The sequence below is a fragment of the Mytilus californianus genome, unplaced genomic scaffold, assembly GCF_021869535.1.
Source record: "Mytilus californianus isolate M0D057914Y unplaced genomic scaffold, xbMytCali1.0.p SCAF_19, whole genome shotgun sequence".
NCBI classification, from domain to species: domain Eukaryota; kingdom Metazoa; phylum Mollusca; class Bivalvia; order Mytilida; family Mytilidae; genus Mytilus; species Mytilus californianus.
The window spans coordinates 11,579,308-11,597,806 of NW_026262667.1; the positions used below are offsets into that span (position 1 = coordinate 11,579,308).

Here is an 18,499-nt window from a genome sequence, read left to right on the forward strand (position 1 = left end):
TGAGGGAAAAAGGTTGTGGGGGGTGGGTGGGGGGGGGGGTGAAAAGAAATTGTGGGGGGTCAATTTTTTCTCATTTCAGATTTCAGAAATTAAAAAGAAAAATTCTTCAAATATTATTTTTTTTGCAAAAAAAAAGTGTGTGTGTGTGTGTGTGTGTGGGGGGGGGGGGGGGGGGGGAGGGTTAATATGCAACAGCATAGTGTATTGCACAAAAGCAAAAAAAAAGGAGGGGGTATATTTTTTATTTTTTTTTTGTGGGGGGAGGAGGGGGGGTCAATTCGCAACAGCAAAGTGTATTACACAAAAGCAAAAAATTGAATATAAATTCAAATCAGATAACCAATTCTAAGTTTTTTTACTACAGTTATTCTGTGTCAGAAACCATTTATGTGTCAAATATTTAATTACAATCCAAATTCAGACCTGTATCAAGACCTCTTTTGCCCCAACTGTTCAGGGTTGGACCTCTGCGGTTGTATCCAGCTGCGCTCGGCGAAGCAATTTATTTTTTATGAAATGTTTTAAAGTTAATTCCAAATTTTCAACCAACTAAGTTTTTGTTACTGGCAGACATGGGGTCAATTACTTTTGAAAGTAATTAATTACATTCAATTACAATTACAAAATCTTCATTTAAATTACACATTACATTTGACTTTTTTAACCAATGTAATTAATTACTTTCCAATTACATGGCAAATGTAATTAATTACATCAATTACTTTTGAAAGGAAAGTTTAGATAAAATATTGAAAACATGCATCTATTTTATGATATGTACATAAGTATCATACATTGCTTTATAGCAATAACAAATGAGATCTACAGCAACTATTTTCAGATTCAGCCACTACCAAAGAACAGTTAAAGTTAAATATCTGGTGTGCAGTCAGGGATATAACTCTATAGGGTTATTAGAGAAAATATCATACATGTGTTATTACAGATACTTTCATGAGTTGTCTACTCTTTATTCCTTAAATTTTCTAAATCTGTAGTAACATATGTTTTTTATTTGTTAAATAAATCATAAATATTTTAATTTTTAGTGGGCACTTGGGAATTCTTGAAACTTTGCGCAGAAGCTAAATACTACATAGCCTTGATTTCTAATTTTTAAATTACATTAATACATTTTTCATCAACCATGGTAAATCAATGAGACAAGGCTTTTAAGGGATAAACTTAGCTGTAATAACAAGGCTTAGTTATTAAAGGCATGTAACTTATTATATGAGTCTCTTGGGAATTACTGGGAAGCTTGCGCAGAACCTCATTACATGCCTTGATCATTATTTCTTACAATAAATTAAAATACATTGTGGTTAAGCATGATTTGTGTCTGAGCAAAGGCTTTGAAGCATAGTTGCCAACTGACATGATATTCGCGTGTAATACACGCTTTTTCAACGGTTTACACGCGAGGATTTTGTCACTTGGCGTGTACACGCTTTTCACCACTTTACACGCAATTACACGCTTTTTCGTTGTTTTGATTTTTTGGTCGTTAGTGATATCACGATTCTCGGTTTTTTTCATTATAAGACGATAAATGCCGAAAATTTCGAAGTAATTGTTTATTTTTCTATATGGACGAACAACAAAAAGCACTTAAGGTAAGTAGTTTGTGATTAGTTTTTACGATTTTGTGACTTTCTTTCTTTCAAATTTACGTAGGGGAAATGTCCACAGAAAGAGGTCGCTTTCAGGACCTGTACTGTCGTCTAAAGAGCCGATTGTTAAGTAAAAACGATGTCGATGTGTACGTCTAAGATTCACTGAGATTTATAAATTATATTTGGGAGTTCGATTACAAATGATCGAGGGACGAGTAACGCATTGTACACCCTATGTTGCAATCATAACAATACATGTGAGAGGAGAACTACAATATAGCTATTTGATTAAGCATTTAACGTGTTTAATGGTAATCAAATAATGAAATATTTTTCTTTTTCAGTATTAAATCTAGCCAACAGATTTCCACAGGCCATAGAGGATGGAAATATCACGGAACTGTTGGATCAGTTCTCATAGTACCAGCTGTCTTCTGATAAACTACCTAGTTTTGACCAGGCAATAGCAACATATATAGTTTGTTGGGAGTAATGGCAGAGATAATAGATGACATTTTAGATGGCAAAAAAACGTTATGACACTCTTTCAAAGCTTGATAGAGCTATTATAGTTCAGCCAATATAAATTCTGACTGTGAGAGAGCATTTTCAATTATAAAGAAATTCACACTGAATTCTGATCAGAACTTGACAATGATATATTGTGTGCCTTGTTATCAAGTAAATGTAACCAAACTGGCAGTTGTTTTGAATTTGTACTTAGTGGTGTTGCTTTAAAAGCAGCAAAACAGACCACTGTTGAATACAATAAAAGTTTATAGTAGAATATTGTTTTTTATATTAACAAATTTGTATAATGTGAAATTATGAACATTGTTCATATTAAAAAGTCTGCATCTACGTCACGTGTTTTCACACGCTTTTTGACATGTCATGTCATGTCATGTCATGTCATGACATGATTTCTCATTGTCAGAGGTTGGCAAGTATGCTTTGAAGTGATGTAGAGAAGCTGTAATAACATAGGTGTACTATGCATGATTGGCAAACTATGAACTGTTATATCTTTCTATAGTTTAGTATATATAAAGACAATAATAATATCAATAGAACTTGTATACATTTTAACAAAACAAATGATGTATATTGGCCCTTTGAAACATGTAACATACATCATGTACATATGTTATCACAGTTCTTTGATTTTTTAGTCCACAATAACAAATGAATGTTATTTTTCTCTAATAACCCTAAAGAGTTATAGCCTTGACAGGTGTGTTACGGGAAAAACATACATAAATCAGAATTGCACATAATACTTTGCCTATCAGGAATCGGTAGAACTAGAGGTCTGGTTTAATTTAATGCTCAAAATGATAAAAAGCCTTATTCAATATTTTTGAAAATATTAAAATTTGTTGTAATTACCTATTGAAAGTTTATATTTTAATGTATTTCATTGAAAATGATTCAAAAAGAGAGCCCTAAATTTAATGGTTTTGAAATGATTTTTTATTTTTTAAAAATATACTTTGTGTATAGGTGTATGTTCACTGGTGTTAATATATCTTTTGATTGAGTTAAGCCATTTCAATTGATATTTTATAGTGTGTCTTTCTATGTTGTGATGTTACACTATTGTTTCAGATAAGGGTGAAGGTTTGGTACCATAAAACGTTTAAACCCGCTGCTATTGTTTGCACCTGTCCTAAGTCAGGAATCTGATGTTCAGTAGTTGTCGTTTGTTGATGTGCTTCATAAGTGTTTCTCGTTACTCGTTTTTTATATAGATTAGACCGTTGGTTTTCCCGTTTGAATGGTTTTACACTAGTAATTTTTGGGGCCCTTTATAGCTTGCTGTTCGGGTGTGAGCCAAGGCTCCGTGTTAAAGACGTACTTTGACCTATAATGGTTTACTTTTATAAATTTTGACTTGGATGGAGAGTTGTCTCATTGGCACTCATACCACATCTTCTTATATCTATTTAGTTTTAATCACAATTAATTGATTTAAAATAATTCATTCACCAAGAGGTATAATTTATTATCTCTCACTAATTGGCTAAATTAACACCTGTAAAACAAGCAAATATAACTGTTGTAAAAACAGTTATTATATAGTGTATTATTAAACAAATAACCAGAGGTTATATTTGTTGATTGACTATATCCTTTAAAGCTAAATCAACGTCTAACAATATTTATCTGAATATACATGTAGGTAACAAGCTAATAAACATGATAAAGGTATAAGACAGTGACTTACAAATGGTCCCTTTAAACTGGAATTATGGCATGTTTCTACTATCTTTTAATTCTTCTTTTTAATTTTTTGTTCATTCAATAAAAATAAAGAATCTCATATAGTTGTGTAATTACATAGAGTGTATTGTGTAGGCTTTGCTTTGTCAGCTAATTATATCTACTAAGGTCGTGGCTTTTAATCATTTTTTGAGAACACCCAAGATTCAATCTTTAGGACCCAAAATTTAAATGTAATTGAGTTGTAATTGAAAAGTAATTGTCAATTACAGACAATTTTGGCTATGTAATTCATTACTTTCAATTACATGTAATTGAAAAAATGATCAATTACACATTACATTCAATTACTTGAGAAATTGTAATTAATTACAGTTAATTACAATTACATATTTCAATTACCCCATGTCTGGTTACTGGGAAACCAATTTCCATTTGATTCGTTGTGGAATTGATTATAATCAACATCCTAAATCCTACATTTGTATACCCCACCCTTTATAAATTTCTTTCAAATTTTTAGCAGGTCTTATATTCAGGAAAAAACACAAATATGCCTAAAAATAATTACCAATGAATGTTAATGGACATAGAAGCTAATGATCATGATGATTGAGCAATTTTTACCAGGTCTTATATTCAGGAAAAAACACAAATATGCCCAAAAATAATTACCAATGAATGTTAATGGACATAGAAGCTAATGATCATGATGATTGAGCAACATGAATCTCACAAAAAAAACAGGGGTGGAGAAATGCAATAAGTTTGACCTTTCAAACATCTTTGTCATTCTAAGCTCTGGTCAGATTCTTTATCCATGTTATCATCAAATTGAAACTTTGTCATTCTAAGCTCTGGTCAGATTCTTTATCCATGTTATCATCAAATTGAAACAAGAAAAGGGTCATTAATTGTCAAACTTCCATACAGCTGACATTCCTGCCAATTTTATTTGATAAATTAGTTTATTAACCATGTTAACCCCTACGTTAATGAAATTCAGAAATTTTCAGGGGGTGTAAACCAAAATGAAATTTCAAACCATTCCAACAGTTCAAACCAAAGATTCAATTCTAAGTAAAAATTGGGGGAAAGATAACCATTTTTTTTTAACACTAGGCGACAGGGTTAAGTGTTATCCTTGACCGTCCTTCCTTCTCATTTTCATTACTAAACTCTAACTTAAGTTCTTCTCATTTGAATTTTTAAAACTCATCTACAATGCTAAGAACCAAAACTGGCAGATAGAGTTCGCAATTTGGCATTGTGTCTCTTACCTTTCTAGAGTTGTGCCCCTTTATAACTTGGAAAATTGCAAAATTAAATAATTTTAACACTTACTTTAGTTTGTCTCATGCAAATTCTAAGTCATACACAATGGTTAGAATTAATCTCGCATATAGAGTTTGAATTTGGGCAGTGAGTCACTAACGGTTCTAGAGTTGTTGGCATGACACGGGTTATGTTCTTCTCATATATGTTATGATGGTATGATACTAAACCCCTAACGGGAAGGATTGTGCCTGATATTCATATGATGAAGACATAATCTTTCAATCAGTTTAATTGAAGTCTGGAGCTGGCATTTCAGTTAACTGCTAGTAGTCTGTTGTTATTTATGTATTATTGTCATTTTGTTTTTATTTTCTTTGGTTACATCTTCTGACATCAGACTCGGACTTCTCTTGAACTGAATTTTAATGTGCGTATTGTTATGTGTTTACTTTTCTACATTGGCTGGAGGTATAGGGGGAGGGTTGAGATCTCATAAACATGTTTAACCCCGCCGCATTTTTGCGCCTGTCCCAAGTCAGGAGCCTCTAGCCTTTGTCAGTCTTGTATTATTTTTAATTTTAGTTTCTTGTGTACAATTTGGAGTTTAGTATGGCGTTCTTTATCACTGAACTAGTATATATATTTGTTTAGGAGCCAGCTGAAGGACGCCTCCGGGTGCGGGAATTTCTCGCTGCATTGAAGACCTGTTGGTGACCTTTTGCTGTTGTCTGTTCTATGGTCGGGTTGTTGTCTCTTTGACACATTCCCCATTTCCATTCTCAATTTTATTTTTTACCGAGTTTGTCTTTAGTGCCGTGTGGAGACAGTAGATTGCCTCCCCGTGCTTCAGGTTTACGCTCTTGTAATATACTAGATTATGGAGTGTGTGTCCGAGCGAGAACTTCTCTAGTTCATTACTTTAGGAATATTTATCAAAAAGTAGTATTTCAATATTCAGCCCCATTCTACTATTTAGTCAGACGTCAGTCGCTACCCTGATATACCCTTTCTTTTTCGGGTAATTAATACGGATAGCGTTTGACATCTTTAGCCAAACAGATTTATCATTTTTACATAATTTAATTCATTGTATCCTGGTTCATATTCTGGACGCCAGTCTTTGCTCCTTTCTAATATAATTCACAAACAAAAAACAAATATGAAGCTTAGAAATGGAAAAATATTAAATACTAAACTCGTTCAAAGGGTATCTACACGTCTCAATCTTCAAAATCGCTTATCTAAAAATACTACCATCGCTAACATTTTTAACAATAAAAATCGTGGTTACCCTTCTATCGATAAGTGTCATGCCAAAAAATGACTTACATGTCCCCGTCTTTCCACCAACAATACGGTAAGGTCCACGTTTAATGGTCGCATATTTTCTTTAAATTTTGAAACTGATATAACTTGAAAAACAAACAGTATAATTTATTTACTCACATGAAACAAACCAGGATGCGGTATTCAGTACGTAGGTGAAACTGGACGATATTTATCTAAACACACTCAAGAACATCTGTATCGTTTTAAAAGACCCAATAAATTCAAAAGTATCATTTATCAACACCTAAGAAGCACAATCATCCTATTAAATATTTAGCAGTTCAACCTTTAGAAGTAGTAAATAAGCAGCCTGGTGAATCTCATTCAAAGTTTGTACGATCGCGGAAAATAATTGAATTAAATTGGATTAAAAAATTACAGACAGTCTACCCTCTCGGTCTTAATGATAATATCATGGGAATTTGAATATATCAAGAACCGATTCTGTTAACATTTTGGATATAGTTTCTAAAACTGTTCGTAAAAACCGTTCTCATGGTCGTAGAAAAAATCGCAATCAAAGAAAATTTCGGACCAATCATACCAATATTTCGGACCTAATTTCTATTTCAAAAAACAACGGCAGACATTATCTGTTAACAAAGCTCTGTTCATTACCGGTTAATAAGTTAATTAAAATTTTAGAGGATTGCAACACAATTTCATATAGCAGTCCTAAGTATGAAATCGTTCAAATTATAATGGCTTATTGTTATTCTAAACTGTTTCCCAAAATTGATCGCCCTGAAGATCATAAAAATCAGTTTATTAAAATAAAGTATGTCAATAAAGGTTTTGATTTTGTAAATATTGCCGGTATTTTTAACAACCATTCTGTTAAAGAACAAATTCCGGGATATTTTGATAATACTGAGCTCCCTCTTATTTGTTATATTTACAAGAAATCTACCCGGAAATTTGTGTTTAATTATAGCCAATTGTGTAAAGATGTTAATATCAGTGAAAATACACCTACTTCATGTAATTGCAGTAATTCCGAATACATTTATGGACCCATTTCCCATGTTATAACAGGAGATCTTAACATTGTTCAAGACCGAGAGTTAAAATCATTCCTCAGTAAAGGACCTAAATATCGTCCCCCGTCAATTATTAATTGGAATGAGTGTCGTAATATCATCCACGACTCACTCCATACTTACTGTTTGAAATGGATAAAACGGGAAAAAGCTGACAAAAAATCTTTGGACTCTTTTTTTAAATCAGTAATGAACATAGTTGATATACGTATTCAACATTTTAAAGAACATTTTACTCTTAACAATAACCACAATAAACCTATTTCTCGTATCAAACATAAACTAAAAGAACTAGCCAAGGAATTTGTTTTTGTCCCGGCCGATAAAGCTGCTAATAATATTATTATTGTTTGACGTAAATTTTACATTGAGGTTCTGAAAAAAGAAATCACCAATTCACCAACATTCCAACTGACTCCATTTTCAGAAAACGACATATGTAACAAACATAAACTTTTAGCTACCGCTTTACAAGCAGAACCAAATACAATGAAAGTCCCAACTATGTATTGGCTTCCGAAGCTACACAAATCACCTTACAAATATAGATTCATTTCGTCTTCAAGCCATTGTTCCACTACTAAATTGTCTATACTTCTTACCAGTACACTTGGTACAATCAAAAACCTGATAATAAATTGTTCAAATAAGGCCTTCGAAAATAGTGGAATTAATTACTTTTGGAGTGTCAAGAACTCGTTGGAAGTACTTGATAAATTGCATGCATATATTGGTGATTTTGAATCTGTTCAAAGTTTTGATTTTTCTACCCTATATACCACATTGCCTCACATTCTCATTAAGAAAAAATTCACACACCTAATTAAATGGGCATTTAAAAAGTCAGAATGTGAATATATATGTTCAAACTCTTTTAGGTCATTTTTTAGTAGCAATAAACAAAAAAACTATGTCAATTGGACATGCTTTGATACTATATATGCCCTTGAATTTTTACTAGATAACATTTTTGTTCGCTTTGGAGATTCCGTATATCGTCAGGTTATCGGAATTCCAATGGGGACTAACTGTGCACCACTTATTGCGGACCTTTTTTTGTATTGCTATGAGTTACAATTTATGACAAAAATCAGCAAAGACCAATCGAAACAACATCTGATACACAAATTTAATAATACTTTTAGATATTTGGATGATATTTTGGCTCTCAATAATGACGACTTCAGTGTGTATACTAAAGAAATTTATCCTGTTGAACTTACTTTAAATAAAGCTAATACTAACAATGACCACTGCCCTTTCCTCGATCTTGAAATCTATATCATTAACGGAAAGCTTAATACTAAAATATATGATAAAAGAGATGATTTTTCATTTCCTATCGTTAATTATCCATTTTTAGATGGTGACGTTCCCTTGTCACCATCTTACGGTGTTTATGTATCTCAACTTGTACGATTCGCTCGTGTATGTAACAATGTTTTAGATTTTAACGAGAGAAATTTATGTATTACTGAAAAATTATTACACCAGGGTTTTCGATATCACAGACTAGTCAAAACATTTACTAAATTTTATCATCGGTATAAGGACATCATTCGTAAATAAAGCTCAACATGCAGACTTCTTATACGTTCAGGTATTTCACATCCAATTTTTTATGGAAATATTCTTTATAAAGCACAAAAATGTCAGTATTCACCTCTGAAGCTAACAAAACCTTTAAATAGACTTATTAAGAAGGGATATAGTTACGATACTGTTGTCAGGTCATTAAAGATTGCATATTTTGGCGTTAATATTGATTCACTTATAGGGTCTTTGCATCGGCACTAAACACATTTATTTAAAAACCAGTTGTTGGCATGACACGGGTTATGTTCTTCTCATATATGTTATGATGGTATGATACTAAACCCCTAACGGGAAGGATTGTGCCTGATATTCATATGATGAAGACAAAATATTTCAATCAGTTTAATTGAAGTCTGGAGCTGGCATTTCAGTTAACTGCTAGTAGTCTGTTGTTATTTATGTATTATTGTCATTTTGTTTTTATTTTCTTTGGTTACATCTTCTGACATCAGACTCGGACTTCTCTTGAACTGAATTTTAATGTGCGTATTGTTATGCGTTTACTTTTCTACATTGGCTGGAGGTATAGGGGGAGGGTTGAGATCTCATAAACATGTTTAACCCCGCCGCATTTTTGCGCCTGTCCCAAGTCAGGAGCCTCTAGCCTTTGTCAGTCTTGTATTATTTTTAATTTTAGTTTCTTGTGTACAATTTGGAGTTTAGTATGGTGTTCATTATCACTGAACTAGTATATATATTTGTTTAGGGGCCAGCTGAAGGACGCCTCTGTGTGCGGGAATTTCTCGCTGCATTGAAGACCTGTTGGTGACCTTCTGCTGTTGTCTGTTCTATGGTCGGGTTGTTGTCTCTTTGACACATTCCCCATTTCCATTCTCAATTTTATTACATGTGTATGCCCCTTTATAACATGGAAAATAGCAAAATTTTTCATTTCCACACTAGCAGTGACATCAAATGCTCTCAAAAAGTATTTTCACACATAATGAGCAAGCTTGATCGGGGGCATTCGTGTATTATGACGCATTCTTCTTTTATTTATAAATGAGAAAAAGCCAAATGTTTGGTTACTGGAACAAGTCAGAAGTTATCAACTCAATCTTTTTGACCAAATTTACTAATAAATTCAGAAACACTACAAAATTCATCATGTGAAAAATTATTAGGTGTTAAAATTGACAGCACACTTAGCTGGACAAATCAAATTGATCAAATTTGTGCTAGCATTTCATCAAGAATATACCTTCTTTCTAAATTAAAGAAATTTTTAGATATTAATGCCAGGAAAGCATACTATAATGGGTATATTTTGCTGCTCATCGATTACTGCTGTATTGTTTGGGGAGAATGTAAAAATGAAGGGATGGTAAGAATATTAAAACTTCAAAAAAGAGCAGCAAGATTAATTCTTGATGCAGACCCTTTATCCCCATCAGCCCCCTTATTTAAAGAACTTGGATGGATGACAGTTGAAAACAGAATCAAATACCACAAATATTTACTGCTACATAAATGTATGCGGAAAGAAGCACCACAGTACCTACTTCAAAAGTTTCAACTTATATCTGTTAATAATCCTTATGCTTTAAGGGGTGTCACTCAAGGTAATTTGATAGTTCCTTAGCCAAAAACTGAACTGTTTAAAAAATCTTTTGCTTATTCTGGATCAGTTTTATGGAACGGACTACCATATGAAATGCGTAAAGTGCAAAACACTTTTTCTTTTAAACAAATTATAAAACAATACTTGAGACAGTCCCAATATTCAGTCTTGAAATGATTGCAACTATTACTCTTTTTTTTAGAATGTATGATTTTGATTTGTATATAATATCTATTCACTACGTGCAATCTGTAACTGTTTTATATGTTCTAATTATGGTACATGTATATTGAACTATCATGATTATACGATTGTGTTAATATGTTGTATGTTTGCTTTTTTGACTTTTATTATTATTTTTTACATGTATTGTATATGAGGGCCTCAGGGAAGATTAGTAATTGTAACTAACTGTGTTTACCCTCTTTAAATAAAGAATTTATTATTATTATTATTATTATTATAATAACTTTTTCAGGAATAAAGTGTTTGTTTTAGTTTTGAGAAATCTGGCGGCCTTATTGTCCATATTAGGTATATGTGATGATGTTTCTTTCATATAAGAAACGTATTCACAGCCTTTTACAAACTTAAACAAAATGGCAGAGGCCAAGTAGAGATGGATCACAGATTTCTTCATATCAGCTTATAATGTTTTAAAGTTAATACAGTTCATGATGTTGCTGTTCAATAAATAGACATATTTCTGTTTTGTTGATCATATATAAATTTGTCTACAGTACTAACATCTTATGAGGTTCAAGGATCATAATTGAAATTACTATTTACTAGAGTACTGGCAAGGGTCCACTGAATTTAATTTTTGAAGTATAATCTAATTGCCTTGATGGGGAGGATTGCATCCTCTTCACTCATTTTTACATTATTTTATGTATAAATTCATTCATCTTTTAAAAAAACAAATATTTATTCTTTCCATCTGGTTTGGGAAATGATTTATATACACTCATAACACTGTGCCTTTTTAGCTCACCTGGCCCGAAGGGCCAAGTGAGCTTTTCTCATCACTTGGCGTTCGTCGTCGTCGTCCGTCGTCGTCGTCGTAAACTTTTTACATTTTGAACTTCTTCTAGAGAACCACTGAATGGAATGAAACCAAACATGGCATGAATGTTCCTTATGAGGTGCTGACCAAGTGTTGTTACTTTGAAGCCGATCCATCATCCAAGATGACCGCGTGCGGGGGACTTAGTTTAACATAGGACCCTATGGGAAATACATACAAATGTCTTCTTTTAGAGAACCACTGAATGGAATGAAACCAAACATGACATGAATGTTCCTTATGAGGTGCTGACCAAGTGTTGTTACTTTGCAGTTGATCCATCATCCAAGATGGCCGCGTGCGGGGGACTTAGTTTAACATAAGACCCTATGGGAAATACATACAAATGTCTTCTTTTAGAGAACCACTGAATGGAATGAAACCAAACATGGCATGAATGTTTCTTATGAGGTGCTGACCAAGTGTTGTTACTTTGAAGCCGATCCATAATCCAAGATGGCCGCCTGCGGGGGACTTAGTTTAACATTAGGACCCTATGGGAAATATTTACACATGTCTTCTTTTAGACAACCACTTAATGGAATTAAACCAAACATGGCATGAATGTTCCTTATGAGGTGCTGACCAAGTGTTGTTACTTTGAAGCAGATCCATCATCCAAGATGGCTGCCAGCGGGGGACTTAGTTTAACATAGGACTCTATGGAAAATACATACAAATGTCTTCTTTTAGAGAACCACTGAATGGAATGAAACCAAACATGACATGAATGTTCCTTATGAGGTGTTGACCAAGTGTTGTTACTTTGAAGCCGATCAATCTTCCAAGATGGCCGCCAGCGGGGGACTTAGTTTAACAAAGGACCCTATGGGAAATACATATGAATGTCTTCTTTTAGTGAACCACTGAATGGAATGAAACCAAACATGGCATGAATGTTCCTTATGAAGTGCTGACCAAGTGTTGTTACTTTGAAGCCGATCTATCATCCAAAAATGGCCACCAGCTGGGTACAGTGTTTAACAAAGGACCCTATGGACAATACATACAAATGTCTTCTTTTAGAGAACCACTGAATGGATTGAAATCAAACATGGCATGAATGTTCCTTATGAGGTGCTGACTAAGTGTTGTTACTTTGAAGCTGATCCTTCATCCATGATGGCCGCCAGCGGGGGACTTCCTTTAACATAAGACCCTATTGGAAATACATACATATCCTTTCATTTTCAAATGCTTCTAGAGGTGCACTGAATGGAATGAAACCAAACATGGCATAAATGTTTCTTATGAGGTGCTGATGAAGTGTTGTTATTTTGAAGCTGATTTACTGTTCATATGGCCATTAGGATTTTTTATTAAATTACAGGGCCAATATTAAACCAAATTTGGCCTCACTCATTATTAGGGTATCTGTTATGATTTTAATCTATTTTAACATGATTTCCAAAACCAAAGTAGAATCAGGTGAGCGACACAGGCTCTTGAGAGCCTTTAGTTTCAATTTCTTTGTTGAATACCCATTCCTCACTTCACCTCTTCAGAAATGATTAAAATCTGGTCATTGTCAGCAGAGTTTTTACAGATTTTTTCAAATGTTGAAGAAGAACTTTTGATTTATACATACATATATATATATAAACAAGTCTAAATTGAAAACAACATTCAAACCTATGATTGTGTTGGATAAAAATTTTTATACGTGTGAATGCAAAACAAATTTCTTGGTAGAGGGGTCTAAATACAGCACAAATAACATTTTCCAAAAGATCAAATGAGTGAAAAAGTATATTTTAACAAAACCCATTTGAATAGCTGGTCGAACAACTGATGTTCTTAAACCCTGCTGACTGCCATTGGCGATTGCCAAATAAACTGATCACAAGATGTAACAAAATAGATTTTATTATTAATTTATTTCCAATTAGAAAACAATAAACTTGCAGAAAAGATGGTATACCGCAAACATGAGGTGCAAAAATTTGTACACCATATCCGGATTTCGACAATTAATGTCTCTTCAGTGATGTTAGAAATCAAAACGGTATTTGGAAGGCCATATAATTTACCTCAATTTAGGATAGACTCTTGAATTTTGAAAGAGTCAAAATAGGATGAATGGATCATATAAACTCGAAGGCAAATATAATACAAGCCCAAACGAAAAAATATAAACAAGACTAAATTGAAAACAACGTTCAAACCTATGATTGCATTGGATAAAAACCGCAATTTTTATACATGTGCATGCAAAACAAATTTCTTGTTAGAGGGGTCTTAATACAGCACAAACAACATTTTCCAAAAGATCAAATGAGTGAAAAAGTATATTTTAACAAAACGCATTTGACTAGCAGGTCGAACAACTGATGTTCTAAAACTCTGCTGACTGCCATTGACGATTGCCAAATAAATTATCTATTGTAAAGGATCCTACAAATTAATTATAAGTATGTCTGAACCAGTGACGACTCTACAACAGATTTTATCCATGGGATCACCAGCAGTGATGGTAATACAAGGCTGAAAATACATTCTGTATATAATTTGTCTAAACAACAGCCCAACAATGTTAGATCTGCAAATTTTTTGTTCTTCCCTGGCCCGGATTCGAACTCGTGCTACTGAGATATCGATGCACCAAATCGCCTTTCACTATGCCCGACTCGCTAGACCACTCGACCACCTAGGCTGTATAATAATTAAGCTTTCGGTGGCCGGGTGTTACCTTTCCTCGTCAGTTTTTATCTAGCGTCGTAACACAGTACATGATATATAAGGCATGAAGATGGAATTGTTACAGATCAGCAGCATTCATATACATATATATATGAATGAAGAAGTACTTTTGATTTATCATTTATATTAAATATATGTGTTGTAGATTAGAGACTCATTTCACAAAAAATCTTACGAGTAAAAATACTCTTTTAAGTCATGAACATTACAGTATACATTACAATCAATTTTAGTCGTGAGATTTTTTGTTAAAAGAGACCCAGACTCCTAGTACTTCTTTGAGTATAGAAGCCTTTGTTCTTACAGTTGGCTTATCATGAAAATTTATAGAAACAAACCAAAATGTTTTCTTCAACTTGCAAAGGATTACTATTATATAATTGTGAAGAATTCCTTTTAAATTATTAATAAATATCATTACATATGAATAAATTTTTATATAATTTATATTTTTAGAAAAATCTCAGGAGAAGAATAATGAGGAAGATGATACTTTGATAAAATTACCTACCAGTATTTCTGGACAACATGATGATCACACACACAAAGATATTCATATTCATGGTAAACGAAAACATCCAAATGAAGATTTTATCAACGTGGATGTGCAAAGTCCTAAAAAGCCTCACGAGATGCCAAAGAGTAAACCTATTGCTAAGGACGAGTCAGAAAATTTGGAATTCTTTAGAAAAGAACTTCAAAAATTTCTATCTGAGGGAGTCGAAAATACTGACAAGAACACAAATCAAAATGCAGAAAGTAAAGATGATACACTAAAAGAAGAATCAGAAACAAGAAAAGATGACAACACCAAGAAAGTAGCAAAACATGAAGTTAACAATGGTTTAGAGGGAAATAAAGAGGTGTTTTCAGGGGAGATAATTGAATCTAAAAGGTCTCAGACGCTTTCATCTACACCAAGGATAGTAATATCAGGAAGTGAATTAAAGATACCTAATCAAAATGGAAGCACCCCAGATGAAAGAAAAATCAATGCAAGTGGAAAATCCAGTGAGGAAAAAGAAGGTACAGGATCAGATGATGATCAGAGTTACACAAGATTCAGTGAAGAAGAAATAACAGATGCTTTGCTTGTATCTCAGACATCTCCTGGGATTTTGTCTGGTTCAAATGCTGAGGTTTTGTCCTCCTTATTAACACATCCTGATCCAAAGCTACAAGAGACTGCCTTAAATGGAATCAATCGATGTTCTACTTTTACTAGAAATCAGGTACGCATTAATATTACAAACATCAAGAAATATTGGATGGTATATATGTTTACGTAGAGATGCTATTGGTGATAATTAATTAATATTCATAATAGCATAAATTAATCATTGAATTTGCAGTCATGTCTATAGATGGACTTCCTATTTCTGACAAAGGAGTAATGTCCCGGCCGATAAAGCTGCTAATAATATTATTATTGTTTGACGTAAATTTTACATTGAGGTTCTGAAAAAAGAAATCACCAATTCACCAACATTCCAACTGACTCCATTTTCAGAAAACGACATCTGTAACAAACATAAACTTTTAGCTACCGCTTTACAAGCAGAACCAAATACAATGAAAGTCCCAACTATGTATTGGCTTCCGAAGCTACACAAAACACCTTACAAATATAGATTCATTTCGTCTTCAAGCCATTGTTCCACTACTAAATTGTCTATACTTCTTACCAGTACACTTGGTACAATCAAAAACCTGATAATAAATTGTTCAAATAAGGCCTTCGAAAATAGTGGAATTAATTACTTTTGGAGTGTCAAGAACTCGTTGGAAGTACTTGATAAATTGCATGCATATATTGGTGATTTTGAATCTGTTCAAAGTTTTGATTTTTCTACCCTATATACCACATTGCCTCACATTCTCATTAAGAAAAAATTCACACACCTAATTAAATGGGCATTTAAAAAGTCAGAATGTGAATATATATGTTCAAACTCTTTTAGGTCATTTTTTAGTAGCAATAAACAAAAAAACTATGTCAATTGGACATGCTTTGATACTATATATGCCCTTGAATTTTTACTAGATAACATTTTTGTTCGCTTTGGAGATTCCGTATATCGTCAGGTTATCGGAATTCCAATGGGGACTAACTGTGCACCACTTATTGCGGACCTTTTTTTGTATTGCTATGAGTTACAATTTATGACAAAAATCAGCAAAGACCCATCGAAACAACATCTGATACACAAATTTAATAATACTTTTAGATATTTGGATGATATTTTGGCTCTCAATAATGACGACTTCAGTATGTATACTAAAGAAATTTATCCTGTTGAACTTACTTTAAATAAAGCTAATACTAACAATGACCACTGCCCTTTCCTCGATCTTGATATCTATATCATTAACGGAAAGCTTAATACTAAAATATATGATAAAAGAGATGATTTTTCATTTCCTATCGTTAATTATCCATTTTTAGATGGTGACGTTCCCTTGTCACCATCTTACGGTGTTTATATATCTCAACTTGTACGATTCGCTCGTGTATGTAACAATGTTTTAGATTTTAACGAGAGAACTTTATGTATTACTGAAAAATTATTACACCAGGGTTTTCGATATCACAAACTAGTCAAAACATTTACTAAATTTTATCATCGGTATAAGGACATCATTCGTAAATATAGCTCAACATGCAGACTTCTTATACGTTCAGGTATTTCACATCCAATTTTTTATGGAAATATTCTTTATAAAGCACAAAAATGTCAGTATTCACCTCTGAAGCTAACAAAACCTTTAAATAGACTTATTAAGAAGGGATATAGTTACGATACTGTTGTCAGGTCATTAAAGATTGCATATCTTGGCGTTAATATTGATTCACTTATAGGGTCTTTGCATCGGCACTAAACACATTTATTTAAATCCAGTTGTTGGCATGACACGGGTTATGTTCTTCTCATATATGTTATGATGGTATGATACTAAACCCCTAACGGGAAGGATTGGGCCTGATATTCATATGATGAAGACATAATCTTTCAATCAGTTTAATTGAAGTCTGGAGCTGGCATGTCAGTTAACTGCTAGTAGTCTGTTGTTATTTATGTATTATTGTCATTTTGTTTATTTTCTTTGGTTACATCTTCTGACATCAGACTCGGACTTCTCTTGAACTGAATTTTAATGTGCGTATTGTTATGCGTTTACTTTTCTACATTGGCTAGAGGTATAGGGGGAGGGTTGAGATCTCACAAACATGTTTAACCCCGCCGCATTTTTGCGCCTGTCCCAAGTCAGGAGCCTCTAGCCTTTGTCAGTCTTGTTTTATTTTAAATTTTAGTTTCTTGTGTACAATTTGGAGTTTAGTATGGCTTTCATTATCACTGAACTAGTATATATATTTGTTTAGGGGCCAGCTGAAGGACGCCTCCGGGTGCGGGAATTTCTCGCTGCATTGAAGACCTGTTGGTGACCTTCTGCTGTTGTCTGTTCTATGGTCGGGTTGTTGTCTCTTTGACACATTCCCCATTTCCATTCTCAATTTTAAGTTCACGAAGGGTTAAAATTGGCCCTCAGATTTTGATGTTTTTTTAATCTGGCCACAATACTACAAATTTCACATAGAAATAGTTGTGATATTACTATTAATACAAAATAACTTCATTTTGGCACATTACATTAAATTGAAGAAGTATTGACTGTTTTTTTTTAATCTGGCCACAATACTACAAATTTCACATAGACATAGTTGTGATATTACTATTAATACAAAATAACTTCATTTTGGCACATTACATTAAATTGAAGAAGTATTGACTCTTTAAGTATGCATTATTTGTGTTGTAACATCAGATTTGGTCAAATTTATCAATAATTCTTAACATGTTTTAGCATAATTTACTTTGGCTGCCACCCACGATCCAGAAAGTTTTTGTGTCTAGGGATTCAATATCATAATTGGCAACTTTTGGTTACAGAACATTTTGGATCCTACGTTGCGTCCAAAGGTTTCCTCCAGCTTTTAGGTCTGAAAAATGCACAAAATCATCGCATTTTAACAATATATCTAAAATGTGGTGATTTTGAAGCCAAGAATATACTCTTATGACATGTATGA

The 18,499-nt window shown here is 33.1% G+C and overlaps 1 protein-coding gene across 2 annotated transcripts in view; it reads left to right on the forward strand.

Moving 5' to 3' along the window:
• Positions 1-18,499, forward strand: part of LOC127726921 (armadillo repeat-containing X-linked protein 4-like) — a 40,193-nt gene that overhangs the window by 3,921 nt on the left and 17,773 nt on the right. For both annotated transcript variants that reach the window (XM_052234308.1, XM_052234307.1), the window contains exon 2: positions 14,866-15,641. In XM_052234308.1, the coding sequence (XP_052090268.1) occupies positions 14,866-15,641 (776 nt within the window). The remainder of the gene's footprint in view (positions 1-14,865; positions 15,642-18,499) is intronic.